Here is a 19,229-nt window from a genome sequence, read left to right as displayed (position 1 = left end):
ACATTACCTGATTGATCCTACACATCACTTTGTGACTACACATTCCCTATCAACTATTCTCATCAAACATTTTCAGAAATAAAATTGGAACATCCCTATTTCACACATCCATTTTTCCAATTTTATTTCTGAGGGGGTAGTATACCAAGGCATCAAAATTTTCCAAAATATCAAAAATATCCTACCGCAACCAAATTTTAAACATCAAATCAAATTGGGGCATCAAAATTTTTTGAAATATCAAAAACGTTCTACCCTAGCCAAAACTTCATACATCAAATCAAGCAAAACTAGGGTATCCAAGCAAAAACATCACAATATCAATTAGTAAAATCAATGACAATCAAAACATCAAATCATCAACAATCAGACATCAAGCCATCAACAAACATACACCATGACAACTATGAAATGTCAAAATATCATCGAATATACATATAATCATAAGAATTTGACTTGAAATCAGAAAACCAAGACAATCTTTGAACTAATATGCTTCACATATTAGCTCAAAGAGGAGCATTTGTAGACACCCAAAAATTGATAGAGACCTAAATTACGCAATTTTAATCAATCAATGCAAATTAAGGAGGAAATTAGAGGAAAACAACAAACTTCTAAATTAAGGATTACATCAGGTCATTAATTGATTAAATCATATATCAAATTAATAAGACCTAAATCAACTTCAAAAGAGGAGAAAAACAATTCAAAATCATATAATGAAATTCAAAAGGGAGAGGAAAAAGACAAAATTTTGAAAATAAATGGAACTTTTATTAAATCAATAAATCTATTTATCCTCACAAAATGAAAATCCTCCATTTATATAAAGAATTGAAAGAAATTCACATTTATCCTCAAAATCAAGACTTTTCAGTTCCTCCTCTTGTCTCTTATGAGACATTTTAACTGAAATAAAACTCACTTATCCTCAAAATCAAGAATTTTAGGCTCTTGTCTCTTATGAGACATTTTCAATTTCACCTCTATCCACCAGTTAAAAGTAAAACCCAAATTTTTACCTCAACCCCTTCTAAAATCCTATAAATAGAAGAAGAATTCAAGTGCAAAGTAACCCAAGTTTTAGGCATCTGCATTATAGGCATATTCAGAGTTGTCATATTGAGCATATTAGCATTGTTATTCTAGCAAGTTTATGTCATTTTGATAGCATTTTAACTTAGTTTTCATGTTATTTAGCATCATCTTAACACATGTTTAGCTTATTGCATTCTCATTTGGATAGTATTCTAAGAGTTGTTATTCGCATGTAATTTGTATTTTCATCTTAGATCTTGCATGCATACTGATAAATCTGCATTTTAAGAATACTTCTATTCTAGAACTGTCACTGAGATGCTGGTCTAAGAGCATTCGTAGTGGTTGTAGTTAGAGAAACATGGGACATTCGTAGAGTTTACATTTTGACAATGATTTCTTGGGTTTAGTCTAGTTCGTTGTCATTTTATCTGCACTCTACATCAAGGTTTCATGAATATGCGAATATTTTGTGTAGAGTGGGCATTATTTATTATGGTAGTCTTTGTGTTCTTGTGTTGTGTTTCCTTTGTATAATATTTTCCATTTTTTTATTTTGATTGCTTTAAACAATCCTTGTTCCTTTGTTAAGGTCAAGAGGATAAAGTAATTACCCTGTTGTATACATTCTTCTATATCTCTTTTCTTCTATGTTTTGTTACATGGTATGTCATACACGTGTTATTATTCATATTGGTAATCTTGTAAAGTTTTCTTGGTTTCTTATAATATAGTAGCACCGGTTCTTTTTGGCCTCCATGTTATTGGCCCAAAAAGCCTCTTCTTCATAGCTCTTTTGTGTCTTTTCCTTCATTTTTTTGTAATTCTATTTCCTTTAGGGAATGATGATATTTTCATACTTGATATAATATTACATGTTATCATATGATCTAATTGACTCCAAAGTTACCAGATTCGTTAGTGCTCTCTCTTTTTATTATGTTCTCATTTCCCTTGATATGTTTCTCTTCTTGGGGGGATTTAATATTGAGAACATTATTTAGTAAATGCATGTATGCTTCGTTAAAGCAATTTCTTCCATTAAGGTGTTTTTCAATCACTTTAATGTTAGGGCATATACTCCTCTCATCCTTTGTCCATGGAATACAAATACAGATTTTGTGTATAACTTGGAGTACTTTATCCTTTAGTGCTTGGTATGATTTCTAATGTATACCCACATCTATGCATTGTTATTTCATCTTTTTTCCCTCTCTCTTCTTATTTTCCTTCTAGTTTCTAGGAACTATTCTTGGGGGCTTGGTCTCTTTCTTTTTGGATCTCTCTCTAAACTATTAATATTCTGGTAAGCTCGATCCTATTTTTGAACCCTCTTTTGACTACTAATAGTCTAAAAAGCCCTATCTTTTTTTCATCCCTTAAGGACACACACATCCTTAAGCTTAGGTCACTTTTTGATTCTTCTTTTTGGGACATGGATTTACTTGAAGTTGAATCCCTTGATGGACTGTGGACTAACTAGCATGCCACACACACTTGCTAGACCATTCAATTCCATCCCCTTTTCATTTGTAGAGACATTTCCCCCTTTTTCTTTTTCTTGTGTGGTTCACAATAAAGGCACACAAACCTTACTGGGCAAGTAACTACACCCTTTTTGTATTATAATTCTGGATGTACAAAGACTCAAGTCAGTTGGGGGCTTGATGATTTCTTTTCCTCCTAAACCACGATAAGATTTTCTCTTTTTTCTCTTAATCTACTTTACTGCAAGTTTGCGGAAACACATACTTCCACTAAAGTGGGGGATAAATGTACCATCTTAAAATCGATGCACTTTCCTTTTAAGAAATTTTAGCTCCCTCTTCATAATGCTTTCTTTAGCCCATGGATATTCCTGTGCTCGATCTCTTTTTCCCTCATCTTCTTCCTCTTTCCACCTCATTCCTTTTGGTATCTTCCCCATCTCTCTGTGGTTGCCCAAACCCAATCTATGAGACTAGTTCAAGTCAAATTGATCTATTCTAGAGTCCCCAGGGGTTTCATGGCTTAGGGCCCAAAATACCTTAGGGATTTAATTAGTTTTTTTTTTTCCTTTCGCTAGTCATCTTGTATTGTTTTCCTGCCTAAAAACTAATATATAAGGAGACTTGGAGGCTTCATTTTATATCTCATTCACAAGATCATATTCTCAAGCTCTTTCTCTCAAATCCATATTTCTACCTTTTGTGTCCAAGGAGTTCAAGAATTCAAGATTTTCAAGCATTTAAGAAAGGACATTTCTATCTAGAATTGAAGGATCCTTTGTGAGCATTTTCTCTTCAAGATCTAGCTTATTGTTGGTCATCAAAGGAGGAGATCTACATTGAAGAATTCATCTTCTTTATTGATGCACTTTTATATCCATGACACCATGATGGGATTATGGTAGACACATTACAAAGTGTGGAGATACCGTACATTTCTAATTCAAGATCTACAATACACTTACATACAAAATCCTTACAAATAAGGGTTTCAAGCAAGGTGAATCCTAATATTTATCTTATCTTTTAGTCATTTAAATTTACATTTCTCAATTACGATTAATTTCTTAACCTAGGGCTTGACCAAGGAAATTCCTCATCAAATCCTAATCCCAAAACCCTTCTTTTATGTGGTGATTTGCAAGATTTTAGTGAAAGGATTGCAGACCTGGAACCTACTTTTCACAAGCTTTCTAGAGAAGTCAGTTTTAGGTCATTGGACTATATCAACCTAGTTGTATGACATCTTCCCAAGTTTACCTAGTCCTTTAGTCTTCGTTTTTGGAAATATTTTTGGGTTTTGTTCCTTTCATCATCCGTGGGCAGATATTTATAGATAATTTAGATCTCCAAGTTTTGGAGTGAAAATACATCTTCCTCTACGCATTTGAAGGTGAGTCCTTCAAATTTTATTTCCTTTCCTATATTTACCCTAGGTTTACATCTTAATTGGTTAATTATGTTCACATGGCATCTAAATTTGTGTTATTTAAGCAATTAGTTCAATTTTACTTTCACATTATCCTATTAAGGGCCAAAGAGTGCATTTCCTTGTATTACATTGCTCTTTATAATCTAAATTTAGTGTTGGCTCCCTTCTCCTTCTAGCTAATCTAATTTGGATCATAAGTGAAATCATATTTGAAAATTCCCCTCTTTCCATCACACACATATTTGAATGGCTTAGTGGAACCCGCAACTAGAAGATGTAGAACTCCATTAAAGTGTCTCCATTTGCCTCCTAAACAATTTGCATATACTTTTATGTTACAAAGTATTTTCCTAGTTTTGGAAATGCAGAATTAAGTAATGATAAACCTGATATTTATAAAATAAATGATTATGTTGAGAAACTTGAAGGATAATTTACACGTCATGTGGCATTTTTTCAAAAAAAATCAAATTAGAATTCAAGCTCTTTATTGGATACCCCCATAAGGCATAGAAAAGTTTAAGGAATATATGTATTTTTTAGTAGACACTGATTATTGCAAGACTTAGCTAGTAGAACTTGTTAGAGTAATTAATTAATTAATTATTAATTAATTATTCTATTTACTTAAGCTTTCTTAGGTTAATGCATTTATTTAGTATTTAATGCATGTTGTGGTGAGTTGTTGACAACACAGGAGTTTGTTCCCTTCTAGCATGTTCCACCTTTTTGTGGAAAGGTGCTTAGTTGTCAACTTTATCTTCTACCACCTTCCAGCTTGTTCTACAAGCTTCCTTGAGGCCTTTATAAGCAGCCTCTCCCTCATTGTATCATCATCTCATTCTTGCATATTGTAAATACATATTTTCTTGTGTTTCAATATCTTTTTCTCTCTCATGTTCGTTTAGGATTTTCCCTAGCTCCACGCTCTTCCTTTCTTGGCTTCCCTTTGACAGGTTATTGCATGCAGGTGATCTTGGGTGTCTTCGGAGTTGGATTTCATCAACTCCTACATGGTATTAGAGCCTCTCTGTTGCTTCTTGTTCGAAAGAATTTTTTGAAGCTGCGATTTGGAGATACAAACCCTAATTTGTTTGTGATTTTTTCTTCAACTATGAGGAAGAGCATTTTTTCAGTATTTGGAGAAAAAGAAGAAAGCGGGTTTGGCATAACAAATTTGATATTTTTTGGGCTTTTTTCTTTATTTTCTAGAGGTGCGATAGCGACAATTCAGAAAAAATAACTACAGAGGTGATTTTCAAACAGCGATATCTCCCTCATACAGACTCATTTTTTTGAGCATTTTTTATAAATTTTGGGGTAGGATTTCATGATCTACACATGGGTGCAGGTGGTTTGAGATCTCTATTCTTGAATTTTTCTACAACTCACAATTCTCAATTTTTGCCACTTTAAATGCTTAGTACGAGCTCATCTGGACACATAATCAGGTTTTTTTTTTTTTTTATGAAAGTGTATATTTTTTTGTCTGCTTTCCAGATCTGCAATTAGATTAGAATTTCTGTAGACAGAAATACTAATTTTAGAAATAGGCCCTAAATTGGCTATTGTAATTGCACTAAGTAAAGAGTGCCCAATTTATACATTGTGGGGGGGAGCATTTTCTTTTCTGTAATTTACTTCAGAATAAGACCCTTCTACTTCTGTCTTCTTCTTTTTTTCAATGGTAGATCCATCTGTGACCCGTCTCACGCCACACAACTATCACACTTGGAAGGCACAAATGACATAGCTTCTCATGTCAAGGGGCTTATGATCATGTCTAGATGAGAATCAACCTATTCTTACATGGGCTTTTGAGGTTCTTCAGCATTAGAACAACATCATAACCCCCTCTTAATGCAGATGGGGAGTTGATGAAATCTAACTCCGAAGACGCCCAAGATCACCTGCATGCAATAACCTTTCAAAGGGAATCCAAGGAAGGAAGAGCGTGGAGCTAGGGAAAAACCCTAAATGGACATGAGAGAGAAAAATATATTGAAACACAAGAAAATATGTATTTACAATATGCAAGAATGAGATGATGATACAATGAGAGAGAGGTTTCTTATAAAGGCCTCAAGGAAGCTTGTAGAACAAGCTGGAAGGTGGTAGAAGATAAGGTTGACAACCAACCACCCTTCCACAAAAAGGTGGAACATGCTAGAAGGGAACAAACTCCCGTGTTGTTAACAACTCACCACAACATGCATTAACCTAAGTAAGCTTAAGTAAATAGAATAAATAATAATTAATTAATTATTTATTTACTCTAACACCCCCCCTTAAGTGCAACTTAGGGAAATGCCTTAAGCTCACAAAATTAAGATGAAAATGCATAATGGGTCCCGGCAACAAGGCCATGTTAGGTACCCATGTACAATGCAGAGACATGAAACCTCTGAAAACAGAGAAAGAGAGAAAACCACATGGGAAAAACCCTCCCCAAAAAAAAGGTAAAAACCTAGTGAAGAATTGAAGAAGCCTCCAACTAGGGAAATGTCACCTAAAATAGGAACAAGGAGTGATCATGAAGAGCAACATCACTGAAGCATGAAGGAGCCGCAAATCTACCATCAAAAAGAAAATTGCTGATATGAAGAACCTCCATGGAAGAAGAAGGCATGAACCGAGCGTGTCTTTATAGGTGTTTGTACCTCTTCCTCTCTCGTCGTTCTTGGTTTGTCTGTAGGAGATTTTTGGCCCACCTTCTCAATTGCCTATCATCTCACCTCATTTGCATTAAGGGGGGGTTATGTTGTTGTTCTAATGCATCCTTGGTTCGATGGTTCGATAGTGTGAACTATGTATTCAGTGGTTGATCCTATATATGAGGTGATTGCAATGGTTGGCTACCTATGCATTTCGGTGAGATGGATCATCTACCATATAGACACGTTCGGTTCGTGCCTTCTTCTTCCATGGAGGTTTTTCAGATCAGCAGTTTTCTTTTTGATGGCAGATTTGTAGCTTCTTCATGCTTTAGTGATGCTGCTCTTCATGATCACTCCTTGTTCCTATTTTAGGGGACATTTCCCTAGTTGGAGGCTTCTTCAGTTCTTTACTAGGTTCTTACCTCTTTTTGGGGGAGGGTTTTTCCCACGTGGTTTTCTCTCTTTTCCCATTTTCAAAGGTTTCATCTCTTTGCATTGTACATGGGTACCTAACATGGCCTTTTTGCTAGGACCCATTATGCATTTTCATCTTAGTTTTGTGAGCTTAAGGCATTTCCCTAAGTTGCACTTAAGGGGAGGTCTTAGAGTAAATAATTAATTAATTATTTATTATTTATTCTATTTACTTAAGCTTACTTAGGTTAATGCATTTATTTAGTATTTAATGCATGTTGTGGTGAGTTGTTGACAACACGGGAGTTTATTCCCTTCTAGCATGTTCCACTTTTTTGTGGAAGGGTGCTTGGTTGTCAACCTTATCTTCTACCACCTTCCAGCTTGTTCTACAAGCTTCTTTGAGGCCTTTATAAGCAACCTCTCCCTCATTGTATCATCATCTCATTCTTGCATATTGTAAATACATATTTTCTTGTGTTTCAATATTTTTTTCTCTCTCTCATGTCCGTTTAGGGTTTTTTCCTTGCTCCACGCTCTTCCTTCCTTGGCTTCCCTTTGACAGGTTATTGCATGCAAGTGATCTTGGGCATCTTCGGAGTTGGATTTCATCAACTCCAACATCACATAGCAATTTCATTTTCCTATTGTGAAATATTTTCTCTTGCTTTGTTTCCTTTAAGCTCTTGCTCCTTAGGTTTCTCTTCGGCAAGCTATTTGCACTGCAGGTGATCTTGGTGACTATGGAGTTGGATTTCATCAACTCCTACAGAACCTAGAACATCTTGGGTGCCAACTTTTGGCTATGAAGTCACTAAGAAAGACATTGTCAATTGTGTTGATCATATCTTCATCTTACGAACACAATGAGGCTAAGCCACAATAGCTCCCTGAAAAAAACCTACCAAAAATAAAAGAAGTAAACATGAAGGAAAATTAGGGGAGTCGCCAATCCTACCTGTTATTCAAGAATTTTAGAAGAGTGATGAAGAATATATTGAAATAAAGATACTGATAACTATCAGAGAAGAGAAGCAGGAAAAATTGGTTGTGAAGACAATAAAAGGGAAAGTACTCAAAAGAAGAAAGTCATGAGCACTAGTAGTAAAATGAAGAACCACAACGAGTCAAACTAGGACTTCGTTGACCATAAGATTTTTTTTAGAGAAGGTGAAAACTGTAAAAGAGAAGTTGGGATATTGGGTAGAAACACTGGAAGACAATTGTATAAAATGCCTACAAATCCCTAGGAAATGGCACAATATATAGTTGAAATTGGATTAGTTGGGAAGATTAATCCCATGGCCTTGAAAAACTATTGGAAGAAGACATGAAAATGATAGAGGATACAATCATTAGAAATTTTAGCGAGCACAATCAATATCCTAGAGATATTGTAGATAATGTACCAAAAGAACTCTATAAAACACTATTAGTAAGATGAAACTCTACATATCATAGAGTAGAGGAGACTAGGAAAATTATTTTAATAAATTTATTGCCTTAATTATGGGAAAATGATATTGAAATTTGTATGGAGAGGCATAAGAAATAATTTAGGACTAAAACATTTACAACAATGGTTTTAGTTGATGAAGAACATATACTAGAGGAAGAACTCACAAATTTATGGAAGGATGTACTACATGAAGAAAAAGCTCAAGCCTATTCAAAAGGCAGATACATCTCATGTTTGATGACACTTTTACTATGGGAGAATTGATCACAATGCACCTAGTGCACCTAATAGGGCATCAAATAAAGATACAATATTAATTGAAGACATCATAGATAAACCTGAAGAATCTATAGAATAAATGGAGCAATAAGAAGCTCCCCTTCAAGTTGAGGTAGAAAAAATAAGTTAAAAAGTTGACACTCCCATCAACATCGCCATAGAGAAAGGAAAAGAATAACAAAGAACAATGTCGAAGACCAACAAGGCAATGAATTGGTTACTAAAGTTACTATGCAAACTCTAGAATTTCCTAGTCACACTCTATTGACAACTAAAGAAGTATTAAATGCAATGTAGAAACAAGATGAAATCTTACAAACACAAGAGAAAAAACCCTATATTTTATGAGAAACAACACATGTCCCTATACAACCAACAAATACCAATAAGGAAGCTCCAATTGAGAAGCAACATATGATGTTGGAGATACAAGAAATTAGTCACAAGAGACATGTACTAAAGACAAAGACAATTAATCATCACAGTAGCTAGAGGATTTAGGAAAAGGAAATCCAATAATGGAAATGAAGACATAGAACATAGAGATGATGATAAGGAAGATGAAGACAATGAAAAATGCAAATAAGAAAGCAAGGAGAAACAAAAGCTAAAGGGAAGAGGAACATAACATTGAAGAAGAAGAAGAAGAAGAAGATAAAATCATGATCCTGATAGTGATGACCCACAATTTGAGATGCTCAAACAAGATCCTGGAAAAAAATGAAGAAGAAAAAGGATAAAGATAAGTACACCAAATTTATGACAATATTATGGAAAAAAATGATAGGTGAAAATCAAAGAAGCTCAAAAGAAATGTTTTGAATAGAACATTGATTTTATTTGAAGATTCAATGCCAAATGTTACTATATATGAGGAGGATTCATTAGAAAAATAGTTGAAGGCTTATATTGATAAAATAAGTGAATTTGGAGTAGACCTAGAGGAGCAATTTCCACCAGATGTTGAAAAGAAGATCAAAGACCAACTAGTGCAAAAATCATCTATAAAGATAGTAGGTTTGAAGGTATAACTTTTACAAGTTCTTGATACTTTGAAGGAAAATTTGAATAAGGCTACAACCATGTACAATACATTATGCAATTTTGAATGGTTTACAACTGATATAGATACAAGGATTATCGATATGCATAGTGAGTTAGTGAATCATATAGGAAATCTAGAGCCTACAACATTAAATTTTATGGAACACTCAGTAAAAGTGTGGGAACTAGTTTCTAAAGAGCATGATCTTAGTACAATAGTAAAGGAATGTATAATAATGAGAATTTTGGAACTATAGGGTCTAATTATACTTCATAAATATTGGAGAGCCTGAGCAAGTTGTGTAGTCACCATAGTTTATCATTGTAGATAGCCTTGAAGAGTTACCATCTGATCTACATAGACATATTATTAGTTTGAAAGCCTTGAAGGACTCTTGGAACACAAGTTTTAGAATTCAGAAGGTCATTATAAGTATATCATAGATAAAGTATAGAAGCCACCCAAGAAGAACTCTGTATATAAAACATTTTTGGCATTAACTGTCAATAAAAAAGGGGGGATAAAGATGAGGAGAAAATGAAAAAGAGAGAGAGAAGCTAGCATAATAGAGATATCAAAAGGAGAAGATGACAACAAAGAAAAGATGATAGAAGAAAAATATTGCACATTTTGAAAACGATTTTGTAAAAATAAATCAACAACTAAGGAGACATATCGAAGAAACTTTTTTTTTTCCATTAATGGCAAAAGGGGAGATTGTTGGCCATAATGATTGGAAATCAATAAAGGTTTGTCATTTATGTTAAATAGATGCAAGAACCTATAAGACTTCAAGTTCTACACTATCAACACATAGAGAAGTTATCAGAAAGAAGGAAACATTATCAAAATATGGAGGTTAGCTATTAGAAGATGATAACTATCGGTAATACAAAAGTTTCATATACCAACTGACAATAGGATAACGAGAAAATGGTTTATGGAAAGAACAAGAAGCAAGGCCCCTAGAATCTAAGCTCTATATTGCACACGATTAATGATCAAGGATCAAAGATAGGATAAAATGATTAAGATTATGAAGTGAAAGAGTTATGAGGATTGAGAAGTCAAGAAGACCAAGAAACAAAGGAGGAGAAAGGATGAATGATTGGCGAGCATGAGGGATCCAATGGGCTTTGGAAGAAAGCAAAAATAGGTCAATAATCATGTAAGGAATCCTAACCAATTTTCTACAAGGTTTCTACATTCTTTAAAAGGGTGGTCTCTAATAGGATCGATAAGTTCATTCTAAGAAATTTTGCAAATCCTTTAATAGAGTGAATTCCATATAGGCATGATAAAATCTCTTAACAAGTCGTCCTAACAATACTATAGATACAACTCATATTGTATCAATCACTACTTACCAGGTCAGACACCCATAACCTATGGTCCCTAGTTTACTTTTCATGTTATATTGTCGAATTCTTTTAGGCCATCTTTTATGATTATGTGTTATGATTTAGTGGTACTTTGTTACTTGATTTGATTGATGTTATTTCATACATAGTTTATATATTTGATGAGCTACTTGATACTCATTAATTTCACGTGTTCATGTTTATCCTTTCAATGACGTGGCCCTAATGTGGTCAACAAAGTGAACAATGCTCATTTGAGTGTGTGGTGGAATTTTTAGGTACTAGTTGTTTGATTTTAGAAGGGTCTTTCACAATAACGCAAGGAATTGAATTAATTTAGTAAAGTCCCTATGTAATGGTAAAGTATGTATTATGAGGTTGTCTACAATCAAAACACACACACACGCACATTTGTTAACTAAAAGAGTAATATTTTTTGTTGTTACTTTATGAACTATTATTGGCAAACTAAGAGTCCCTATTTGAGTTACACATTGAAATTGTCACTAACCCTCTGACATTCAATGTTCTATATAAGAGGAAGCCAAAACCAAAACTTTTAAGAACTATAACCATAAAAATCATAAAAATCAGAAGTGCGTGAAGTTGAGAAGGTGCAGTGATATTCTTCCCATAAATATCTTGGACTGATTACAAGAGAAAAGAAAAAAATTGAAGACATTGAAATCCTTTACAAACAAATAAAGCATTTTTAGTAAATTAAAGAACGACGAGAAGCCCAAAACAACAGAACTTCTCCACCACATGCTAAAAGTTTTTTCGATATTTCAATAGCTTCGAGTGTTGCTGAAAATAAAATTTCTTAAAAGCTCATGAAATTCTTACGACTCCATTTTTTTTAAGTCCTGAAATATCAGGTTTCTCTTTCAATATTTTGACTCCACGGGCCCGTTTCATTAAAGGTTTCTCTTTCAGGCTCGTGAATGTTCCCAAGTTGAGACTTTGCCACGAAGGAATGTTTACAAAAGGAGACAAATCCATTCACTGTTAGGACAAAGGAATCAGAATCGAATACATCTCTAATGTAGAGCTTCTCGCTTTTTCTTAAAACGGGAAAGTTTAAGCCATTCAAGCTAGCGGTGCTATAAAACAAGGCATTGATAATTTCACAATGAAAAGAATAATGTTCTATAAAACATTGGACAACTATGCAAGTAAATTCTTATACTTGGGTAATCTGCACAGAAGCTGCTCTCTATGGACAATCCACCATTAATATCATTTGTTTCTTACCTTCATAAATCCATATTAACACAATAAATATCGTAGAGATATTGTAGATAATGCACCAAAAGAACTCTATGAAACACTATTAGTAAGATGAAACTTTGCATATCATAGAGTAGAGGAGACTAGGAAAATTATTTTTAATTATTTTTTACCGTCTGATCTACATAGACATATTATTAGTTTGAAAGCCTTGAAGGACTCTTGGGACACAAGTTTTTAGAATTCAGGAGGTTGTTATAGGTCTATCATAGATAAAGTATGGAAGCCACCCAAGAATAACTCTGTATATATAACATTTTTGGCATTAACTATCAATTAAAAAGGGGGGATAAAGATGAGAAAAAAATGAAAATGAGAGAGAAGCTAGCATAATAGAGATACTAGAAGGAGAGGATGACAACATAGAAAGATGATATATAAGATAAAATAAGATAAGATAAATTTATTAATGTCCAACAAAAGACCACAACGTGGTTCTATGGGATTGGAAGCTTACAACAAGGAAAAAACAAACAAACGGAGCACCAAACAGTGTCCCAAAAAAAAAGAACAAACACAACAAAAGAAGAAGAAAGCAGGAAACATCACGAAAAAGATTAGGTATCCGTCTTCACAGGGAAAAAGTCCAATAGTGACTGATATGTGCGGCTACTAGAAGCCCTATAATAAAAGACAAACATTATACATTTTGAAAACGATTTTGCAAAAATAAATCAACAACTAAGGAGATATATCGAAGAATTTATTTATTTATTTCCATCAATGGAAAAAGGGGAGATTGTTGGCCATAATGATTGGAAACCAATAAAGTTTTGTCACTGATGTTAAACAAATGCAAGAACCTATAAGACTTCAAGTTCTACACTATCAACACATAGAGGAGTTATCAAAAAGAAGGAAACATTATCAAAATATGGAGCTTAGCTATTAGAAGATGACAACTATCGATAATACAAAAGTTTCATATAGCAACTGACAATAGGATAATGAGAAAACGTTTATGAAAAAAACAAGAAGCAAGAACCCTAGAATCTAGGCTCTAGATTGCACACAATTAATGATCAAGGATCAAAAATAAGATAAAAGGATTAAGATTATGAAGTGAAAGAATTATGGGGATTGAGAAGTCAAGAAGACCAAGAAACAAAGAAGGAGAATGGATGAATGATTGGCGAGCATGAGGGATTCGATGGGCTTTGGAGGAAAGCAAAAATAGGTCAATAATCATGTAAGGAATCCTAATCAATTTTCTACAAAGTTTCTAAATTCTTTAAAAGGGTGGTCTCTAATAGGACCGATAAGTTCATTCTAAGAAATTTTGTAAATCCTTTAACAAAGTGAATTCCATATAGGCAGGATAAAATCTCTTAATAAGCAATCCTAACAATACTATACATACAACTCATATTGTATCAGTCACTACTTACCAGGTGAGATACCCATAGCCTATGGTCCCTAGTTTACTTTTCATGTTATATGGTTGAATTCTTTTAGGCCATCTTTTATGATTATGTGTTATGATTTAGTGGTACTTGGTTACTTGATTTGATTGATGTTATTTCATACATAGTTTATATATTTGATGAGCTACTTGATACTCATTTATTCCATGTGTTCATGTTTATTCTTTCAATGATGTGGCCCTAATGTGGTCAACAAAGTGAAGAATCATTTGAGTGTGTGGTGGAATTTTTAGGTACTAGTTGTTTGATTTTAGAGGGGTCTTTCACAATAACGTAAAGAGTTGAATTAATTTAGTAAAATCCCTGTGTAATGCTAAAGTATGAAGTATGTATTATGAGGTTGTCTACAATTAAAACATGATATATATATATATTTGTTAACTAAAAGAGTAATATTTTTTGTTGTTGTTACTTTATGAACAATTATTGGCAAACTAAGAGTCCCTATCTGAATGACACATTGAAATTATCACTTTCTAACCCTCCCACATTCAATGTTCTATATAAGATCAATGAAGGGAAGCCAAAACCAAAACTTTTAAGATCTATAACCATAAAAATCATCAAAAGCAGACATTAATTTCTCTTTAATTTCTCTAGAAGTGCATAAAGTTGAGAAGGTGCAGTGATATTCTTCCCATAAATATCTTGAACTGATTAAAAGAAAAAAGAAAAAATTTGAAGACATTCAAATCCTTTACAAACAAATAAAGCATTTGTAGTAAATTAAAGAACGACAAGAAGCCCAAAACAACAGAACTTCTCCACCACATGCTAAAAGTTTTTTCGAATTTCAATAGCTTTGAGTGTTACTGAAAATAAAATTTCTTTAAAGCTCATGAAATTCTTACGACTCCATTTTTTTGGAGTCCTGAAATATCAGGTTTCTCTTTCAATATTTTTTCTCTTTCAATATTTTTGACTCCACGGGCCCGTTTCATTAAAGGTTTCTCTTTCAGGCTCGTGAATGTTACCAACTTGAGACTTTGCCACGAAGGAATGTTTACAAAAGGAGACAAATCCATTCACTGTTAGGACAAAGGAATCATAATTGGATACATCTCTAATGTAGAGTTTCTCGCTTTTTCTTAAAACGGGAAAGTCTAAGCCATTCAAGCTAGCGGTGCTATAAAATAAGGCATTGATAATTTCACAATGAAAAGAAGAATGTTCTATAAAACATTGGACAACTATGCAAGTAAATTCTTATACTTGGGTAATCTGCACAGAAGCTGCTCTCTATGGACAATCCACCATTAATATCATTTGTTTCTTACCTTCATAAATCCATATTAACACGTCTAAAGAATTAATTGGTCTCAAGAAGACAGATCCCCACAAAAGCATAGTGTAACACCAGTACATGGGGACGCTTGGACGAGTTTCTGAAACAAGGGCAATGGCCTCAATTTCGGGACAGTGGGGAATGACAGTGGATGGCGGCAAGGGGATGACCTGGAAGGGAGGGGTGCTAGTTATGAAACGATTCCAAATTAAACTTGAAATGATAGTTATGAAACGATTCCAAATTAAAATTCTTGAACCTAATAAAATTGCAACACGAATTAGAACCATGAATTCGAATTAGAACCATGAACATTTACTAGTACATATCAACATTCAAAAATCAAAATTCAAATAGAAATTTGAGTATCCCCGAATAGTGGAAGTGGAGGTACTCAGCAGCATAGTTGCATAATGACAGAAGTTAGGGTACTCCAATAGTTAGGGTACCTGCCCCAGGGACATCTCCCAGGTATATACTTCAAGGTTTGGGAGGAGTGGCAAGCAGCCCGTGACTCTGTTACATAAATCTGAATATCCCCGAATAGTGGAAGTGGAGGTACTCAGCAGCATAGTTGCATAATGACAGAAGTTAGGGTACTCCAATAGTTAGGGTACCTGCCGCAGGGACATCTCCCAGGTATATACTTCAAGGTTTGGGAGGAGTGGCAAGCAGCCCGTGACTCTGTTACATAAATCTCTAAGTATTTCATATGAAACTTAAGACCCATTAAACCAAGAGCTTACCCCGAGATACAAAATAATCACACGCAGTTTCACAACATGTTTTGTAGTTATCTACCTGCCAGAGTAGATGATCTCTGACATATTCTGCTCAGAATTCGATGTTAACATGACCTGCTTAGAAGAGGAAGAGGATGGTGGACAAGTACTTGTGCTGGCATCACTGGCTTTGACGCTGTACTCACTTTGGAGTCCAAAAAATTTGGGATTAGGAGGTTTTTCAGGAGTCAGATTCCCCTCAAGCATCTGAACAATCTTGCTCATAGGAGGTCTCAGAGTAGATTGCTCTTGAATACACCAAAAACTAATCTTAAAAACCCTCTTTACCTGATCTAAGTCGAATTTCCCTCCAAGATTCTCATCAACTATGCTCAAAACATTCCCACGATCAAACTGTTCAAATGCCCATGTTGAGAACTTCCTGCCCCCTGAGGCTGCAGAGATATGAAAGTTCCTTTTCCCACTAACAAGCTCCTGCAACACCATTCCATAGCTAAAAACATCAGATTTCGATGTGATTGGTAGATTGGCAAGCCACTCTGGAGCCAAGTATCCTCTCGTCCCCCTCACTGAACTCAATGTCCTGTCCCTATGATTTTTCACATTAATAAGCTTGGCAAGCCCAAAATCAGAGACCTTGGCATTGAAATTTTCATCCAGGAGAATGTTTTCAGGTTTAATGTCACAATGGATTATGGAATCTCTACACTCTTCATGCAAATAAGTGATGCCTCTTGCAGTTCCAAGGGCAATATTCAAGCGGGTTTTCCAATCAAGCCTCCTCGATTGCTCTTCCCTCCCAAACAAAAAAGTATCCAGAGAAGTATTTTGTAAGAACTCATATACCAGCAACCTATGCTTTCGCTCTGAGCAAAACCCAATAAGCCTTACCAAGTTCAAGTGGTGTGTGCTTCCAATGGTTGCCACCTCCATTCGAAATTGCTTCTCTCCTTGCTCGATCCCTTCAAGTTTTTTCACAGCAACAATGGTCTTGTTTGGTAAAACTCCCCTGTAGACTGCTCCAAACCCACCTGAACCTACCTTGTCTTTGAAATTCTTTGTGGATTGTTGAAGTACTTTATAAGAAAACTGAATAGGTGCTCCAGAAGCGTATTCAAGAAGTGCATATTGTGTTGATAATCCTGCAAATTTAGGATTGTTTCTACAACAGATCCACCAAACTCCTGCTTCAAAAATAACTACAGCAATTACAGCACCTATAAAAGCTACCATTATTCCTAATACGGAGACCTTCGAAGATTTATGAGCTTTTATTGAAGGTACAGATAGTAGAGACACGGGATGACCTGGACCACACACTTTTACATATGAAGTGCTCAGAACGTACAGTGAGCTATACCCACTGGTGAAATTAGATGTCATCAGGAGACATGTACCTGAGCCATCAACAAGAACTGTTGAGGCACTGCAAGTGGGATTCCTGAGACAATTCTGCCAACAATCAGTCATACCCAATGTATACTTTACTGTCTTCAACTCCGGGGGATAAGATAAGAATTCATTATGATTCATCCGAACCATGCTCTGATTATTGGGACATGAATCAATCTCTTTCAGTCTTCTACATCCTTGCCTCGGATCCTTAGCATCCACTGCAACAAAATCTAAAGAAGGGCAAACACAATGTGGCCCTGTATCATAGTAAATGCATATTCCATTGTTCCCACAAAGACCATAAACTCTACACTGATCTTCCACAGCACTCCATCCCACTTCCCATGTCCGATTATCTTCATGCCATCCATACGCCCTCAAATTCCCATCAGAGTCCAGAGTCAATCTTCTCACAGTGATTTTGACATCAGTATAATCGCTGCTACGGGCGCTCCAGTACTCAAAACCTAAAGATTGCATCTTGTAAGTTCCCATTCAGAAATTTTCAAGTACAATTCAAATTCAAAAATACAAATTTAAGCCTACCAGTGGAATTCACGAGCGATAATATGCCCCCGCTGCTGAGCGAAAGGCCAAGTCCACCGGAGCTCTCAACAGAAGACACACTAGGACCCCAGTATTTTATCCTATTCCGCCATTTGAGGCTCACATTGCCCCCATTTTCAACAGAAAGAGAGTAAAAAGCCGCACTCAGATGTTTTCCCACGCTAAATTTTTGCCCTACCAACAAAGTATCACTAGGGTTTTCAAAGGTTTCCCAAACAACGCCAGAACTACCATTTTTTAGCACAAAGTTGCCGTCGTCTCTCATTTCAGCAGAAGTAACGCCTTTGTTGGAAGTGTTGCTCTTCCAAACGACGTTATTTGAAGAATTAAAGAGCACCAGATCACCATGGCTCTGAAAGCGCAGCCGAGCTCCGTCAATTACTGGCAATGCGCCCGTTGTCCAGCCGAAAGTTTGTTCTTTTATATTGCCAAAGCTAACGCCTACCACGTATTGGCCATATCTGTTCGCTAAGCTGTGAAATCCCATGCTGAAATTGCGAGATGGTGAGGGCCACAACTCATCGGGTGGTCGCAAGGTCGACCCCGGCTCAATCCCCTCTGCAAACGCAGCGTTGGCCAAGGTAAGAAAAATGAATGAGGAAATCATCGCCCAGAAATGAAACCCCAGCTTCGGTCTACCCAGATGAATATTATCAGCCTAGTTTTTTTTTTCTGGGTACGAGGTAGAAAAATGGGCGATGAAGTTGATATCTATCTTGAAGTCGGTAAAATATATGCCGGCTTTAATGGTTTTTTAATCTTCGTGTACCTTGTACGAGGCCTGAAATCTGGACTCACATTTACCTCTTAAATACAAAACCATTGGTTGGTAGAAGAACAGAGTGTGAAGTACCTAATAAAATAATTTTTTAATACTACAGACAAAAATATTTGTTGATTTGGGAACTACGGATAAGTAGAAGATAATTTCTACACTAAGTCAAGTCAATTGTGACTTTGTTATTCATATAGGTGAGACTTCTTAAGAGGTCATCCATCTAGATACTGCACTTTGAGTATACTTAATTAGGGAGTTTTTTCCATAGTTAAACTCACTTTTCTTGTGACTCCATTTGTAAAACCTTCCTCCAAGTGTTGTGTCTTGCGAACGATTCATTAAAAAGTCCCTTAAGTTCATCAATTGATAAGCAGGAGATATTTTTCACAGCAAGTCAAATTGTGATATTGCAACCAATATTCAAGATGTGTAGTTTTTGAGTGAGTGTACTTAACTGCATAGTACTATTCTCTTCTCTGAGCTCACTTTTCATCTAAGTTCTTGGCTGATTAAAGGTCTATTAACAAATTAATTGGGAGGTCAAGTCTAGTGGTGGAGAACTTGTATTCTTG

At 35.2% G+C, this 19,229-nt stretch overlaps 1 protein-coding gene across 1 annotated transcript; it reads right to left on the bottom strand.

The window, feature by feature from the left end:
• Positions 1–15,454: 15,454 nt before the first annotated feature.
• On the bottom strand, positions 15,455–18,596 carry LOC149538262 (G-type lectin S-receptor-like serine/threonine-protein kinase At1g34300). Its single transcript, XM_089799628.1, has 2 exons — positions 17,859–18,596; positions 15,455–17,779 (listed from the first exon to the last, which is right to left on the bottom strand). Exons 1-2 carry the CDS (start codon positions 18,484–18,486, stop codon positions 15,972–15,974), a joined length of 2,436 nt encoding a protein of 811 aa, XP_089655754.1. The 5' UTR covers positions 18,487–18,596; the 3' UTR covers positions 15,455–15,971.
• Positions 18,597–19,229: the final 633 nt, after the last annotated feature.

Source organism: Cupressus sempervirens, chromosome 9 (assembly GCF_028749045.1).
Source record: "Cupressus sempervirens isolate cs-2001-9-10 chromosome 9, ASM2874904v1, whole genome shotgun sequence".
NCBI classification, from domain to species: Eukaryota; Viridiplantae; Streptophyta; class Pinopsida; order Cupressales; family Cupressaceae; genus Cupressus; species Cupressus sempervirens.
Note: the sequence above shows the minus strand (reverse complement) of the source record. Positions and strands in the feature narration are given on the sequence as shown.